Source organism: Scleropages formosus, chromosome 7 (assembly GCF_900964775.1).
Source record: "Scleropages formosus chromosome 7, fSclFor1.1, whole genome shotgun sequence".
NCBI lineage: Eukaryota > Metazoa > Chordata > Actinopteri > Osteoglossiformes > Osteoglossidae > Scleropages > Scleropages formosus.
This window is the reverse complement of record NC_041812.1, coordinates 1696494-1710728: the sequence shown is the minus strand read 5'-3', so window position 1 is coordinate 1710728 and position 14235 is coordinate 1696494. Positions and strand designations below refer to the sequence as shown.

The window sequence follows — 14235 nt, the reverse complement described above, 5'->3', positions numbered from 1 at the left end:
TGTTTACCGCAAGATATTCCTGAATTACTAACACATTTGATACAACAATATATTTGTGAAATATTATCTCTTTCATAGCTGTGTGTTGCACCGAAGAACAGCTCTTGAGACCTTTTCTTCCGATTCGATGCGTTAACATAATCACCATAAAGTAAAAGGTGATTGAGGAGAACTGTTAGGAAAAGAGAAATTGCTGGAAATGTGTGTGGGACGCACAGCGGTCCGGCCGCTGCCCCCAGGAGCCCCCAGGAGCCCCCAGGAGCCCCGGCGCCACGCCCCCAACAGCCAGGCTCAGCACATAATGTGACGAGCAGCCGAGAGGGAGCCTGGCCAATGGGAAAGTGGGCGTGGTGGGAGGACTGATCTGATTGGACGGCACTAAACAGACTGTCACCTTAACGCACAATGAGGTTGAAGGGGCAGGTACTGACACAACAGCAGAGAGACAACAAACAGCACTGAGGTTTGAGGCCCTTCAGTGTCCCACCTCCACTTGACTTCTATAAAGTAGAAGTGTAGCTGAGACAGCAGCGTCCTCACTCTGGATTAGCCTGCCTAGCCTGTCTCTTGCTTCTACATCTGGCTGCAATGGTGGTCCCAGGATCTCGAGAGAGAGCGGAGGAGGTCTTCCAGCCTCCCGAAGACTTGCTGAAGGATGCACATGTTCCTGACTTTAATACATATCTGAGGCTTTACAAAAAGTCCACTGAGGAGCCAGAGGGTAAATTGCCAAAGCAAAGACTGTTTTCATTTGTGCTGTTACTTGTGAGGAGAGTCAAATGCATGGATAATGGAGCAAATGGATACTTAAATGGAAATTAAATAGTTAAATACTTAAAAGGATGTGCAATATTTACATTTTAAAAATGTAAAAAGTAATTAGCAAGCTGCGAGAACTTACCGGCAACCTTGTGATCATGGCATTGGATGTAATTGCTGTCACTAAGGGTTTGAAAATTATTAGTCTATGGAGCATTTCTGAAACTTTTTTAAAGAAGAACCAGCCTTATTTTGGAAGATACATCTGCAGTAAGATAATAATGTTCCTGTGCAATGTATTTTGGACATAGATTATTTAGTGGAGAGCAAAATGCAGTAATGTCATGTTTTTAGCCGAACAGGAACACAATTATAAAACACCCACCCGTAAAGCACTGACTACGAAACACAATGTGCGTTGAGCACAAGTAACTCTCATTACCCTCGTTCTTGTGATTTTTTTAAATGAAGGACACGTTGTGTTTTTTCCTCTTACAGTGTTCTGGACAGAAGTTGCGGAGGATTTCTTTTGGAAGAACCCCCCAAAAGGACAGATTCTGCAGTATAATTTTGACATAACAAAAGGAAGCATTTATGTCAGTTTCATGGAAGGTGCCAAAACCAACGTGTGCTATAATGTCCTTGACCGAAATATACTGGACAAGAATCTTGGTGAAAAAGTGGCTTTTTACTGGTAATAATCACTGTTGGAAATGGCTGAATGTGCCAGTCAGTTGTACAAGGGTGTGTCAAAAAGTATCCGCGGCATTAAAAACTGCGGTCAAATACAAATTGTTGCTGGTACTTTTTGACTCACCTATGTAATTGCAGGTTATTTACTGTATTTGTAATTATTTCCGTACAGATTCTGGTCGATAGCTATTAATTAATCATGCTGTTAACATGTACATCTCATGCTGCATCCTGAAATCTGCTAAAGCAATGCATAGCAGACCAAAAAGTGTAGCTTGATTTGCTACATGCTGAACCTCGTTAGCCTTTACCATGTTTTAGCACTGCTTTTATTGAAATAATTTTATTACAAGATGCAGTCTTCTCCAATCTCTGAATTTTCATTCTGCAGATCAAAAGAGACTTTGAACAGATTGTAAAAGCACACATAATTTCATCATTGTGACGTATCCAGCGCTATTTAAACTGTTGACTGTAATACGAGTCCCTTATCTAGACATGGTTTTTTACCTTTTTTAAAAAAAAGAAATTCAGCCTGTGCTCTGGTGTATGATGGGAATGATTTTTATTCCCAGAAACAGCCCTCTCTGTGCAGTAGCTCTTTGGTTAAGTGGAGTTCACGCTCTTCCTGTGCTGGTTTCCATGTCCTTAGTCGACCGCATGACGGTTGGACAGTTAAGAGTCAGTTAAGAGTCACTTTGGTAATAGGAAAGCTGTTCAAAGTGCAAGTTATTGTCCTGACTTTTCAGCCTTCTGTCTTCCAGGATGGGTGCCAGTAGCAACATGTTTGTTCAGGCTTGAGGCAGTTTTGTATGAACTGGACTTTCCCTCCAAATTTTTCCTCCATATGGAGACAGCTGACAGGTGTCAAATGTCAGGCAGGTCCAGTCGTATGAAGAGCAATTCTTAGTCTGAACATACAGTCTGGACCAGATCTTTCACGACTAAAAATATAAACGCATGTTTAAATAACATGTCTTGAAAGGATATTTGTCCAGTCCAAACTTTTACATGAGTCATTGCGATTAAGGCCCATACTGAAAAATAATGTGAAAAATGTGTGGCCGACCGTGTACCGTGTCACTCAGAGTCTGCGCAGTCCACCCTGCAGAATTTTGTAAATTATTTAAAAACTGAGAGCCAATGCAGTGAATTCCTGCTCATGCAGCCTAGAGCCAACATCCTCGCGAGCTGCAAAGATGTACGTCAGGCCTGAGGTTTACACAAGCACTGTGCCATTTGCCTCGTGGCAGATGTTCCGAATCCTCAGCTTGAGCAACACCACAGGCTATCCAGCCAAGTTAAATACTCACTGCAGTGTGATCTCAGTATGGACACAGGATAAGAGTAGCACATCATCTACCTGCTTTAAGTACCAGTAAGCTCACTTTAATACCAATGGGTAGGAGAACACGGTCTTCATCTTCCATTTGTTTGGAAACAAAAGGTCTGTTCTGGTGGTTTACAAATTGTGTTGTGACGTCTCTGTCAAGCCACCTCCAGCCATGAAGCACAACCTGAAGTGAGCATCAATAGGAGCTGTTTCATCATGGCCTAGAGCAGCGCCTGGACTCAAGCAGCTTTGGCTGAATCTATGAGGCTCAGTGCATTGTGTTCATTATCCTGTCTTTGTCTGTGCACAGGGAGGGAAACTCACCTGATCACCAGCTCACCATCACTTACAACACACTCCTGGTTCAGGTGTGCAAGTGTGCCAACGTCCTAAGGGAGATGGGTACAGTAAGATCTCATTCTTCCTATGAGTTTATCAGCCTGCGCAGTGCGGCGTCCCCTTTCTTCAGTTCTAAATCAGTGCTTCTCTACAGCGTTGCAAGAAATATTTCCATACTGCTCAGTCATCATAATCATCATCATCATAATAATAATAATCACTGAGTCACTCACTCACTTTCCTTAACTGCGGGTCCGACTCAGGGTCGCTGTGGTCTGAAGCCTATCCCAGAAGCTCTGGATCTGAAATAAATCACAGTGAAAAATTCTCTCCTTGTAATTCATTACGATTGTCACATTACTAGACAAACTTTTCTCTTTCCCTTCCATCATGTCCTAGGTGTTAAGAAAGGAGACACAGTTGCGATCTACTTACCCATGATTCCCGAGCTGGTCTACACAATGCTGGCCTGTGCTCGCATCGGGGCCGTGCACTCGGTCGTGGTAAGAGCTGTCCTGTTCCTGTCTCCGAAGTACTCGCTTCCCTTGAGCTGCAGTGCCTCTCATGACTCTGTGAGAAATGTTGCCTTTGAAATGTTCAGTTGGCATTATCAGCGCCATTATTATGTGTTATTTTCTTCCTTTGTTGCTGCTTTTGTTAAAAGCAACTTATAGTTCTTACCAGTTGAGGGCAAGAACCCCAAGCGTGTAACAGCAATAGTGGGAACTGGGAGCGGAACGCTCCGTTAATGTCCACGTCCTCGCTCACCACACTACCTGGTCATCTGCCACCATCTACAGCCATTGTTATCAAAATTACTATCCCACTGTGGGTGGCATGGTGGCACAGCGAGCACTAGTTCCCCCTTCAGTCGGTGTGCATTCTCCATGTTCTTCCTGTAACTGTGTGGCTTTTCTCCAAGTGCTCTGGTTTCCTCCCACACTCCAAAGACATGCTGTTCAGATTCACCCAGAGAGAGAGTGTGTGTTCCACTGATATATGGATGAGTGACCCACTATAAGTAGTGTATCTAGCAGTGTAAGTCACCGCGGTGAATAATGTGTGTGGGCTGATGACACTATAGAGAGTTCATTGGAAGTTGCTTTGGAGAAAGCGTCTGCTAGATAAATAAATGTAAATCATTAACTGTCCTTGAGGTAGTTTTCATACTTCCTTCTTTGGTATGCTCTTCCTAATGGAGATGTATATTTATCATCTCCAAAGTGAAACTACTGAACTGAACTGAACGAAATCTTAACAAAGTATGGCTTTGAACTCATAATCAGACAGGATCCACAGTTTTTAATTTGGAGCACAGAGCTGTTCGTTGCCATGTGCCCTTTCCACCCAGAAAGTGGGTAGAGTTACACTTATAAATACTGTCTGGGGTGGTTTCAAGGTCGACTGCTGTGAAAAACACAGATCTATTTTTGTAGCACTGATACATAAGTGGCCCCTGTTCTCATGGCTCATTGTCTGACAGGTTGGTTTTTTGGGAATTCTCACCTCCACTAAAAAAATGTATTTTTGCTCAGACGCATTTCAGTAGAACCGAGTCGCTGGGAATAATGGGAGGGCGAGTACAGAATGAACAGTCATTTAATATATATCATTAGAAAGCCTGAACTGTTGCCTGTAGATGCAAACATAAACCTTGTCAATACTGCCCGCATCGTGTGTACGGTGTTTTTACCGCAGAGCCCGTATTTTTAGTCGTCATTTTGCATATTCGGTACAGCTGCTTGGGCGCCACGTAACCGGAAATTCACAGCTGACGCGTTCAAGAACGACACATCCCTCCCATTTTAATGCCCGCTGAAATGACAGGGGTTAATTCCACACACACACGCACATTTTCTGAACCGCTTGTCCCATTCGGGGGCGCGGGGAGCCAGAGCCTAACCTGGCAACACAGGGCGTAAGGCTGGAGGGGGAGGGGACACACCCAGGACAGGGGGGTTAATTCCAAAATATGGCAAATAAAAATGTTTTTTAGAGCTGGTGGGGGATACACTTGGCACTGTACTGCGGTACACCCAGCACTGTATTGCGGTACACCCTCCACTGTACTGCGGTAGACTCGAGCTCCATGGTGGGATGTGACAAACTGTGTCACTCGTGTTTTAGCAGCCGAGTGACTCTCCAGCTTTCGTATCATGATATGTGTGTGTGTGTGTGTGTGTGTGTGTGTGAGTGGAGCCCAAAACTCTCTGCTCAGGGTGATGAGGCGCTACGTCAAGGAGCAGGACAGTCCAGTTTCTCTCGCTCATCTGCAGCCCGGCTGCCCTCCGGCCTCCTTCCGCCCCCATGAGTGTCTCCCTCTGCTCAGTTTGCAGGCTTCTCCTCCGAGTCGCTGTGCGAACGCGTCCTGGACGCTCAGTGCTCCTTGCTGGTGACGGCAGGTAATCCTGGCGGCCGTGCCCCTCGGCGACGCACTCGTTTCACGTGTCCATCGTTACATGATGTCGTTGCTCTGCGAACACTTGGAGCGCTGGAGGAATCAGACTGAAAACATCCACACTTGTCCGCATTAGATACAGTCACTGGCGTCTCACTCGAGCAGTTAAAGGGCACAGCCCTCCTCGGTCCCCAGCACTGGAACCCCTAACCCTTCGTGCACGGTGCAGTTTCTCGACCGCTCCGTTGCCCGTGTGTGTGTGTGTAAACAGTGCAGGTGCCCGTTGTTGCGAAAGCCAGGCGCGTGCAGCGAACATACGGCACATTTGCACCGGACCCCACCCACACTGTGGCTCGATGGAGCCCGCGCCTGGCGACGGCCTTGGGAGCGTAGTGGACGCACGTCGCCTCGCCTCACTGTTTGCCTCCTTCTTGCTGCGCAGATGGCGTTTACCGCGGTGAGAAGCTGATCAACCTGAAGCGGATCGCCGACGAGGCGCTGGACCGCTGTAGGGACAGGTAGTCTTTGGCTGATCTCCCAGCACCGCTATCACACACACCGCTTTGTGCTCCAGCCACCTGTTTCGCTAGACGGCCCCCGCCGATTAAGCAACGGTGCCCAAATGCGCCGGCGGCTCTTATCGGCCCTCGTCCTCTTCCCTCGCGAGCGCCGATTGTGCGTGCGGAGCAGTGGCGGAAACGCCAAAGTCCATCTGGTTCACTTGCACTGGGCGCTGCAGCAGTTCACCTGGGAAGCATGAGGAGTGTGTGCTAATTACTGCACTCGCGCCGAATAACACACATTCATCACATCATAAAAGAAGCAACAAGGCTCATGCCCTTCAGCGTACGCTTTGTTGGCTGCCCGTTTCCTCCTTCACCCAGACACACCGGAATGTTTCATATACCATATTCCTGCAGAGAGGGGGGTTGTGTGTGTGTGTGTGTGTGTGTGTGTGTGTGTGTGTGTGTGTGCGCGCGCGCGCAGTCTGTTGAAAAAGCACGTAAAGCCTTTGAAATTTTTCAGCCATCGCTGGACTACGAGTAACGACTGCAAACTGCTGCTGAAACAAAGTTTCCGGAACATTCCGTAGTTTCTCTGGGATTTTATTAATGGTTTTACTGGATGACGCTTTGTTGTGGAAACTCACACTGCGCTCTCCCTCCTCAGAGACACACTGCGAGTGAAGAAATGCGTCGTAGTGAAACACCACGCTCTTCGCTCCGCAAACAGCAGTGCCGCCGGCACTTTACAGGTAGGGAGGGTGGATGGGCGGCGACGGCAGGGTGTCCTTTGATAAGATTCTCGCCTTGTTGCAAGAAAAGGGGCTGCACTGCGGTGTGTGTACGCGTGTGTACACGAGTGTGTATGTTTACTGGGCCCCCCGGGGTGTACGGAACGTCAGGCCCTCACCTCTTCAACCTCTTGGCTCTGTGTTTTGACAAGTCGACTGTGGCGCCAGCACCAGCGCCTGAACTCTCGGCCTCTCCGGTGACCAGTCTGGTGCCCCCCCCCATCCCCCAGCGCGGTCACAGCCTCCTCGGTGCATCGCCGTTCTGCAAGGGTGTAAATAAGAGGATTGCCCCCGCAATCACTGGCTTTGGGTGAACTGAGCACCGGGGTACAGAGGCAGGTTGAAGGATTTCCGGATGATTCCGTTTTGGCGCCTCGGACCCCGCCTGTATGTAGACCCGAGTCAGCTGTGAAACACCGTCTATCCCTTACCGCACCGTACCATCCATCCATGTCCGTTTCTAACGCGACATCGCCAGGGTGCCGAGCCTATCCCAGAACCATGGGCGGCGGTGCAGGGTGGCCCCGGACAGGACGCCAGTCCATCACAGAGCGGTCGCGTTCGCGGTCAGTTTCGAGTCACAAACGCACCTGAAACATCTCTTTTGTCCGTGGGAGGAAGCGAACACGACCACAGAACGTGTCGACTCCACACAGTGAGACGCATTCTTACCCACGTCTGACCCCGCAGCCCGGGCACTGAGAGAGCGGCGCTACCTGCTGCACCGCCGTGCCTCCTGTTATCCAATAAGCGCCGGGCGATGGTGCATCGTGGTAAAGAGGTTAATGATTTACTGCCGATGGCCTCGCGTTCTGACTCAAGGAGTCCGTCGAAGGGACGCCGAGCTGAGCGGCACGTCTTCGCACTGCATGTAGTCGCACGTTTGTGCACTTGAGCCGCTGTCACGTCCACGCCCACGAGGCAACCGACGGCACCCGATGATGCTCATGCACCTGATTGATCACTCGCCCTTGAAAAAGACCCTCCTCAGTTCCCATACCTTTGCGGAATCTCGTCAGGGACAACCGCCCTTCTTCGCGACGCTTCGCTCACACGCTTCGTTAGCTCTCGGTTCACGTTCTCCGGTTTTCGACTCCTCGCTTCGTTTCCCGACCCCGTCCACGGATCCTCGTTCCTGTCCTGTTCGCCGCTCGACCGACCCTTCGCTAAGCCCCCCGACCTTGCTCGTGGATCTTCGCTCTGACCCTGTCCCCCGACACCGAGAACTTGCCTCATCCCTCGACTCGGGACGAACGACGCTGCACTTGGGTCCAGCCGTCCCGGCTCCCAATGTTTCGCGTGACAACCGCATGGTGCCTTTCGTGAATAATTAATTTGTCCTTTTTAACACACACACGTACACGTACACATTACTGCATTATTTAGTACCGAATTCTGGATCAGCGCTTTCACTGCTGCTGTATAAATGACCCTTTTCAGACGCCGTGGGACGACCAGTTGGACGTGTGGTGGGACGACCTCATGGAATCCGCCTCTGAGCTGTGCGAGCCGGAATGGGTCGACGCCGAGGACCCCCTGTTCATCCTCTACACGAGCGGCTCCACAGGGAAGCCCAAGGCAAGGCCCCCCAACACCCGGACGGAATGAATCCCACCTGCAGAAACCTCCTTCGGTTTCACGTATACTTGTTTCCATCTTCCCATCTCCTGTTGTGCAGGGAGTCCTTCATACAACAGCTGGATATTTACTTTACGCAGCGCTCACGTTTAAGTACGTCTTTGACCATCGCCATGACGACGTGTACTGGTGCACGGCCGACGTCGGCTGGATCACCGGACACTCCTACATCACCTACGGGCCTTTGGCCAACGGGGCCACCGGTGTGTTTGTAAGTCGGCACCTGTCGCTTTACATGCTCTCTTGCGCATGCGTGCGTGCGAGTCAGCAGAGCTCGGACTGCCTTATGGAGATCGCATCAGTGCTGGTCTGCGGCCAAAACGCACACAAGCGGTGCGTGTGGAAATCACATTCAGGAAGGTCACGGCTTGACATGCCCCCTTATCCCCTTTATAGACACGTTTGTTCCCTGCAGACACACACGTGAAACTGCTTCTCCCCCTAAACGAACCCTCTGCCTGTCTTTCCACCCTGTTCACTGTCACAGTTTGAGGGCGTACCGGTGTATCCTCACGTGGGCCGGTACTGGGAGATCATTGAGAAGTACAGGGTGACCAAGTTCTACACGGCGCCAACCGCCATCCGCCTGCTGATGAAGTACGGAAAAGAGCCAGTGCTGCGGTGAGCGCTTCCAATCACACGCATTGATCGCTCATCGATCAGAGCCCCATCCACCAGGTACCGCTATGGGCCATAATGATAAAACTGAATTGCTGTTGCCTACATCTCATATGAATTACATAGGACAACAGGAGAAGCCCTTGCATGGTGACTGATAACGTGGAAAATGGGAGAAAACCATAAACCTGCAGTCATCACATACAAATTAAAGAGTTTGGCAAGTAAATGGATGCAAAACATGAGTATTTTCCACAAATCACATTGGCCTGCTTAGTTTAGACCTGTTTTTTTTCTGTGATGTGTAATAGTAGAGAAATAGAAATTATTCTGACTATTATTCCATGAAGCTTAGTAACCATCCATCATCAACAACCGTTCTTCCGAGAGGGGTTGCGGCGGGTCTGGGGTTTGAGTCCCGCTTCGGATACCTTGCGATGGACTGGCGTCCCGTCCTGGGTGTGTCCCCTCCCCCTCCAGCCTTGTGTCGCCGCGACCCCGTGTGTGTGTGTGTGTGTGTGTGGTTAGTGCTGCTGCGAGGGTCACAGGTTTGAATCCCACCTCAAGTTGTAGTATCCTTAACCAATGTACTTATCCTACATTACTCCAGTAAAACTACTGAGCTCCATAAATGAAGTTCCTTTTCCTTGGAATAGATGTATTTTGGTAAACATTGAAACAAGAATTAATGCAGGGTGCCTCTCCAGTAGGAAATGTGCTCGTGGCTTTGCTGTTCACCCGCCGTGAAGAGATGAGCACAAAAAAGTTGCGCTTGTTGCCGCAGGTACGACCTGGGCAGCCTGCGGATCCTGGGCACCGTGGGGGAGCCCATCAACCCGGAGGCGTGGCACTGGTACCGCGATGTGGTGGGACAGACGAGGTGCCCGGTGGTGGACACCTTCTGGCAGACAGAGACGGTTCGTCTCCTCCGCAATTCATCCCCGTGTCCGTCCCGACCCGTCCCGTCCACACGGCACGGCCACGTCAGGCCCACAGCAGCTCCACCCCACCTAGACCCCACACGGTCCACACCGTTCGCACCTCATCTCCAGCCCTTCCGCACACTCTTCCCACCCCGTTCGTTCCGCCCCCTCTCGTCCCCAAGCGGTCGCGTCGCACCGTACGTTACGCCTGGTTCCGCCTCGTGATTCCGGCCTCTTCGACCTTCGGACTCCTTTGGCGTTTCACGAGTCACGTCGTTGTACTCGTTACACCGATGGTGTATGAAGTATTCGGATCATTCAGAGGGCTAGTGATGGCCAACGGGCGAGACCCCCGTCACGCGACATTGCGCTCCAGTCCCTCGCTGTGACACCTGCCCGCTGTCTTCCTGCAGGGAGGCCATGTGCTCACACCCCTGCCGGCCGCCACCCCGCTGAAACCCGGCTCTGCGGTAAGCGACTGGAGTGTGGGCTCAGCCCTGGGGGGCCGGACGCAGGATTCATTTAGGATATTCTGAGTATTATTAAAGCCCCTTTCATTCCCTCTGATTTGTACTTATTTTTTATATATCTTTTATTTAGTATTTATAATACTGCAAATACGAAACGTGTGCGAATAAAGATTTAAACCGAGTTCAAGAGGAATCATCAAGTGGAAAGAGTTTCCTGGAGGACAGAGCATAGAAACAAGTTACAGGATAGACAGCATAAACGGCAGGTGGCGCAGTCTTTAGAGATTGGGTTCAAATCCTGCGCCTGCTGTGCACTTGATCGAGGTCCTTACCCCAAATTGATGCAATTGGAAAACTCACCTGTATGAACGGGTAAATCACTGTAAGTTGCTTGTATAAAAGCTGGGAGTGTAGCGTTTGGAGCTACTGCCTGTGGAGCCACAGGTTGCAGGTTCAAATCCCACCTCCAGCTGCAGTACCCTTGAACAAGGTATTTACCCTAAATTGCTCCAGGAAAATTACCCAGCTGTATAAATGGATAAATAATTGTGAGTAGCACAACATTATAAGTTGCTTTGGAGAAAAGCAACAGCTAAACGAGGATGAAATAAACTATATTTAATGAATGTAAAGTGGCTCTTTGGAGAATTAAAAGCTCACATTGAACAGTTTCACGTCCCTACGGGTCTGAGCGCTGGCATGGGCGGACTGGGCTGCCGGGCATTGCTGCATATGGGTTTTCCAGAATGTTCCGCCATTACTTGCAGACGCTGCCCTTCTTCGGAGTGCAGCCTGCCATCCTGAACGAGGACGGAGAGGAGCTGGAGGGTGAGGCGGAAGGCTACCTGGTAAGGGTTGCACCGCTCAACATTCGCTGCAAGCGGCCATGCGAAGGGTCAGCACGTGGCATAGCAGGTAGCGCTGTCGCCTTCTATTGAAAGGAGACGGGTTTGAATCCCACGTCCTGCTGCAGTCACCCTGAACAAGGTACCTAGCCTGAAGTGCTGCAGTAAGATTTACCTCACTGCACAAATGGGTAAATCGCTGTAATTGGTGTGGAGCAAACGGGGATGTAAACCACGCCGGAGGTCCGAGGGTTCGACTGCTGCCTTCCCAGGTGTTCCGGCAGCCTTGGCCCGGCATCATGCGCACGGTATACGGGAACCAGGAGCGCTTCGAGAACACCTACTTCAAGAAGTTTCCGGGTTTCTACGTCACCGGAGACGGTAAGTTCCACTGGCGTCGGGCCGAACATCACACGGCGGCACAAGGGCACTTTTCTCATCTTGCCTTTTCCCCACAGGCTGCCGGCGAGACCAGGACGGGTACTACTGGATCACAGGCAGAATCGACGACATGCTCAACGTGTCCGGTACGGACCGCTGCTCAGTCAGTCAACGCAGCGCAGGCCCAGCAGGCCACACTCGCTCCTGCACTTAAACACTCCACTCACACGAACGTCGCTTTCAGCAGTAAACGGGGTTTAATTTTTCCATGGAAAGAGGGCTAACGAACCAATTCAGATCGCATCCCGACAAGTCGCCTGACGCACCGACAGATGGTGACCGCGAACACAAAGTGCCGACCTGACTTCTTCGGAAGAGTGGAGACGGTGGACGAGCGGAAGGCGGGTCGAGCCCATCGGTGACGTGTCGCCTCTTCGCCCGTGGTCCTGAGTCGATGCCCGTTCCTGTTCTCGGTCAACTCACGAATGGGCAAGAGTCATCCCGGCTCACCGGGGGGTTCATAAACTGCACAGCTATTCGTCTAGCGGACGCTTCTCTCCGAGGTGACGCACAACTCGGAGCAAACGGGAGTGCATCTCAAAAACAGATGTGGACATGCGGCTCTCGAGGTGCGGTCGCTTACTGCGGTACAACCGTGTTTCGTGACATCGCTGGGCAAGCAAGCGCACGGTGCACGAATGAGCTGCGTTTAGAGCCGATGACAATTCCCTCGTCCGCTCCGGGTCACGTGGGGCTTAAAACATTTGAGGAACGAACCAATTAGGGTTGTAGGTCGGGGAGCAGCTACAGGTGGTGCTCAGGGGTTCGGTCGCCCTGAAGTGTTGGATTTCTTAGCTCTGACCTTAAGAGCAGCAGCAGCAGCAGCCGCCGCCCAAGAGCAGGAGTGAGAACCAGTAATTGACCGGTGCTTCCTGCAGGGCACCTGCTGAGCACGGCCGAGGTGGAGTCGGCGCTGAGTGACCACCCTGCGGTGGCCGAGGCCGCTGTGGTCAGTCGCCCTCATGCCGTGAAAGGGGAGTGTCTGTATTGCTTCGTCACGCTGAAGGAGGGCGGCGAGTTCAGTCGCACCCTGACCGAGGAGCTCCGGAGACAAGGTGAGAAATACACACGTCTCGTTTCGTTCTGCTCGCCACCGCAGCTCTGATCGTCCGTCATCGAGCAACAGAATCGGATTTTTCTCCTTCTTTTCATAAGTTCGAGAAAAGATTGGGCCCATAGCGACGCCGGACTTCATTCAGAACGCCCCAGGGCTGCCCAAAACTCGCTCAGGTAAAGTAGCATGTTACACATCAAAGTGCTTTATTCCTTTACCTTACTGTAACAGTAGACTAGCTGTCATTAATGTCTCACACACACAACACACATTTAATCTTCAGTTTAAGTCATGCTTTCCAATTTACACTTGGGATTAAACACAGCTATTTACCACGATTTACCCGTTTATGCGGCAGGGTATTCTGCAGTACTGCAGCAGGTACCGTATTCGAAGTCTTTTCCATTGCCAGGCAGCATCCTTAACCGCTGCGCCACCTGCTCCTGTTGCCCGTTCCCCTACAGGGAAGATCATGCGGCGCATCCTCCGGCACATCGCTCGCAACGACAAGGAGCTCGGTGACCTGTCCACGCTCGCTGACCCCAAAGTGGTCGAGGCCCTGCTCAGCCAGCGGTGCGAGGCGGCCGCCTAGGACACGGTGCCAGCGGGTCCAGCTGCAACCCAGCGGGTCGCGCCACCGATACGAACGGACGGAAACAGCGCTGTGCTGCACCCAGATCTCTCACTTTGGTTCTCGCTCATATAAATTAAATGTTGCTTCAAACACTGCCTTTGCTTATTTGGAGAATTTTTCTCATTTTTAATTTGGAATAAGGGCACGCACGTTCTTTGACTTTTTTTTTTTTTAATTTTGTGCACCTGTACCTCAACTTAAAACCACAGTTTGGACCGGAATCTGTTTGTAAATCAAATTGTTCGCACTCAAATAGCACAATAGTGCACATGTACCTCTTTTCATCTGCTGTGCAATTTCTGTTAAAGTCTCAGATACAGCAAGAATAAACAGAAGGGGTTACAGCTCCTTCTTTGAGTTACATTATATCTGTGTTTCCGGCGCCATCTAGCGGTGGAGAGCAGAACCGCAGGTCCAATGGAAGCGTGAAGAAAATGCTATTAAATATCAATACACTGATAACTCATAAATATTGTCTTCTGAAAATTGTAACTCTGATGTTCGTAACACGAGGTTCAAGTGTACCGTCAGCTTCTAGCGTTGTGTTTGGTTTCATGTCTGCTCCCTGAGGAATATGAAAAAGTATTATATAGAGCCACACACACACACACACACACACACACACACACACACACACACATTTTCAGAACCGCTTGTCCCATACAGGGTCACGGGGAACCGGAGCCTACCCGGTAACACAGGGCGTAAGGCCGGAGGGGGAGGGGACACACCCAGGACGGGACGCCAGTCCGTCGCAAAGCACCCCAAGCGGGACTCGAACCCCAGACCCACCGGA

At 50.6% G+C, this 14235-nt stretch overlaps 1 protein-coding gene across 2 annotated transcripts; it reads left to right on the top strand.

Moving 5' to 3' along the window:
* The first annotated feature begins 449 nt into the window (after window positions 1–449).
* Window positions 450–13868, top strand: acss2l (acyl-CoA synthetase short chain family member 2 like). 2 transcript variants are annotated; one of them, XM_018745115.2, is made up of 18 exons: window positions 450–721; window positions 1258–1453; window positions 3096–3187; window positions 3524–3627; window positions 5454–5526; window positions 5965–6040; window positions 6693–6777; window positions 8257–8394; window positions 8495–8665; window positions 8942–9075; window positions 9857–9989; window positions 10409–10465; window positions 11233–11313; window positions 11583–11691; window positions 11769–11837; window positions 12630–12806; window positions 12907–12981; window positions 13270–13868. In XM_018745115.2, the coding sequence occupies exons 1-18, from the start codon at window positions 589–591 to the stop codon at window positions 13395–13397; spliced, it is 2031 nt and encodes a 676-aa protein (XP_018600631.1). In that variant the 5' UTR covers window positions 450–588; the 3' UTR covers window positions 13398–13868. The 2 variants fall into 2 exon arrangements, with proteins under 2 accessions (XP_018600631.1, XP_018600632.1); XM_018745116.2 differs by lacking the exons at window positions 450–721; window positions 1258–1453 and having other exon boundaries at window positions 3124–3153.
* Window positions 13869–14235: the final 367 nt, after the last annotated feature.

Bases quoted from the DNA above. Each gene is read 5' to 3' on its own strand.
- acss2l (XM_018745115.2), top strand. From the start codon at position 589: ATGGTGGTCCCAGGATCTCGAGAGAGAGCGGAGGAGGTCTTCCAGCCT. The intron at 6,041-6,692 runs GTAGTCTTTGGC...CTCCCTCCTCAG, and splicing joins CTGGACCGCTGTAGGGACAG to AGACACACTGCGAGTGAAGA. The intron at 12,807-12,906 runs GTGAGAAATACA...TCTTTTCATAAG, and splicing joins CGAGGAGCTCCGGAGACAAG to TTCGAGAAAAGATTGGGCCC.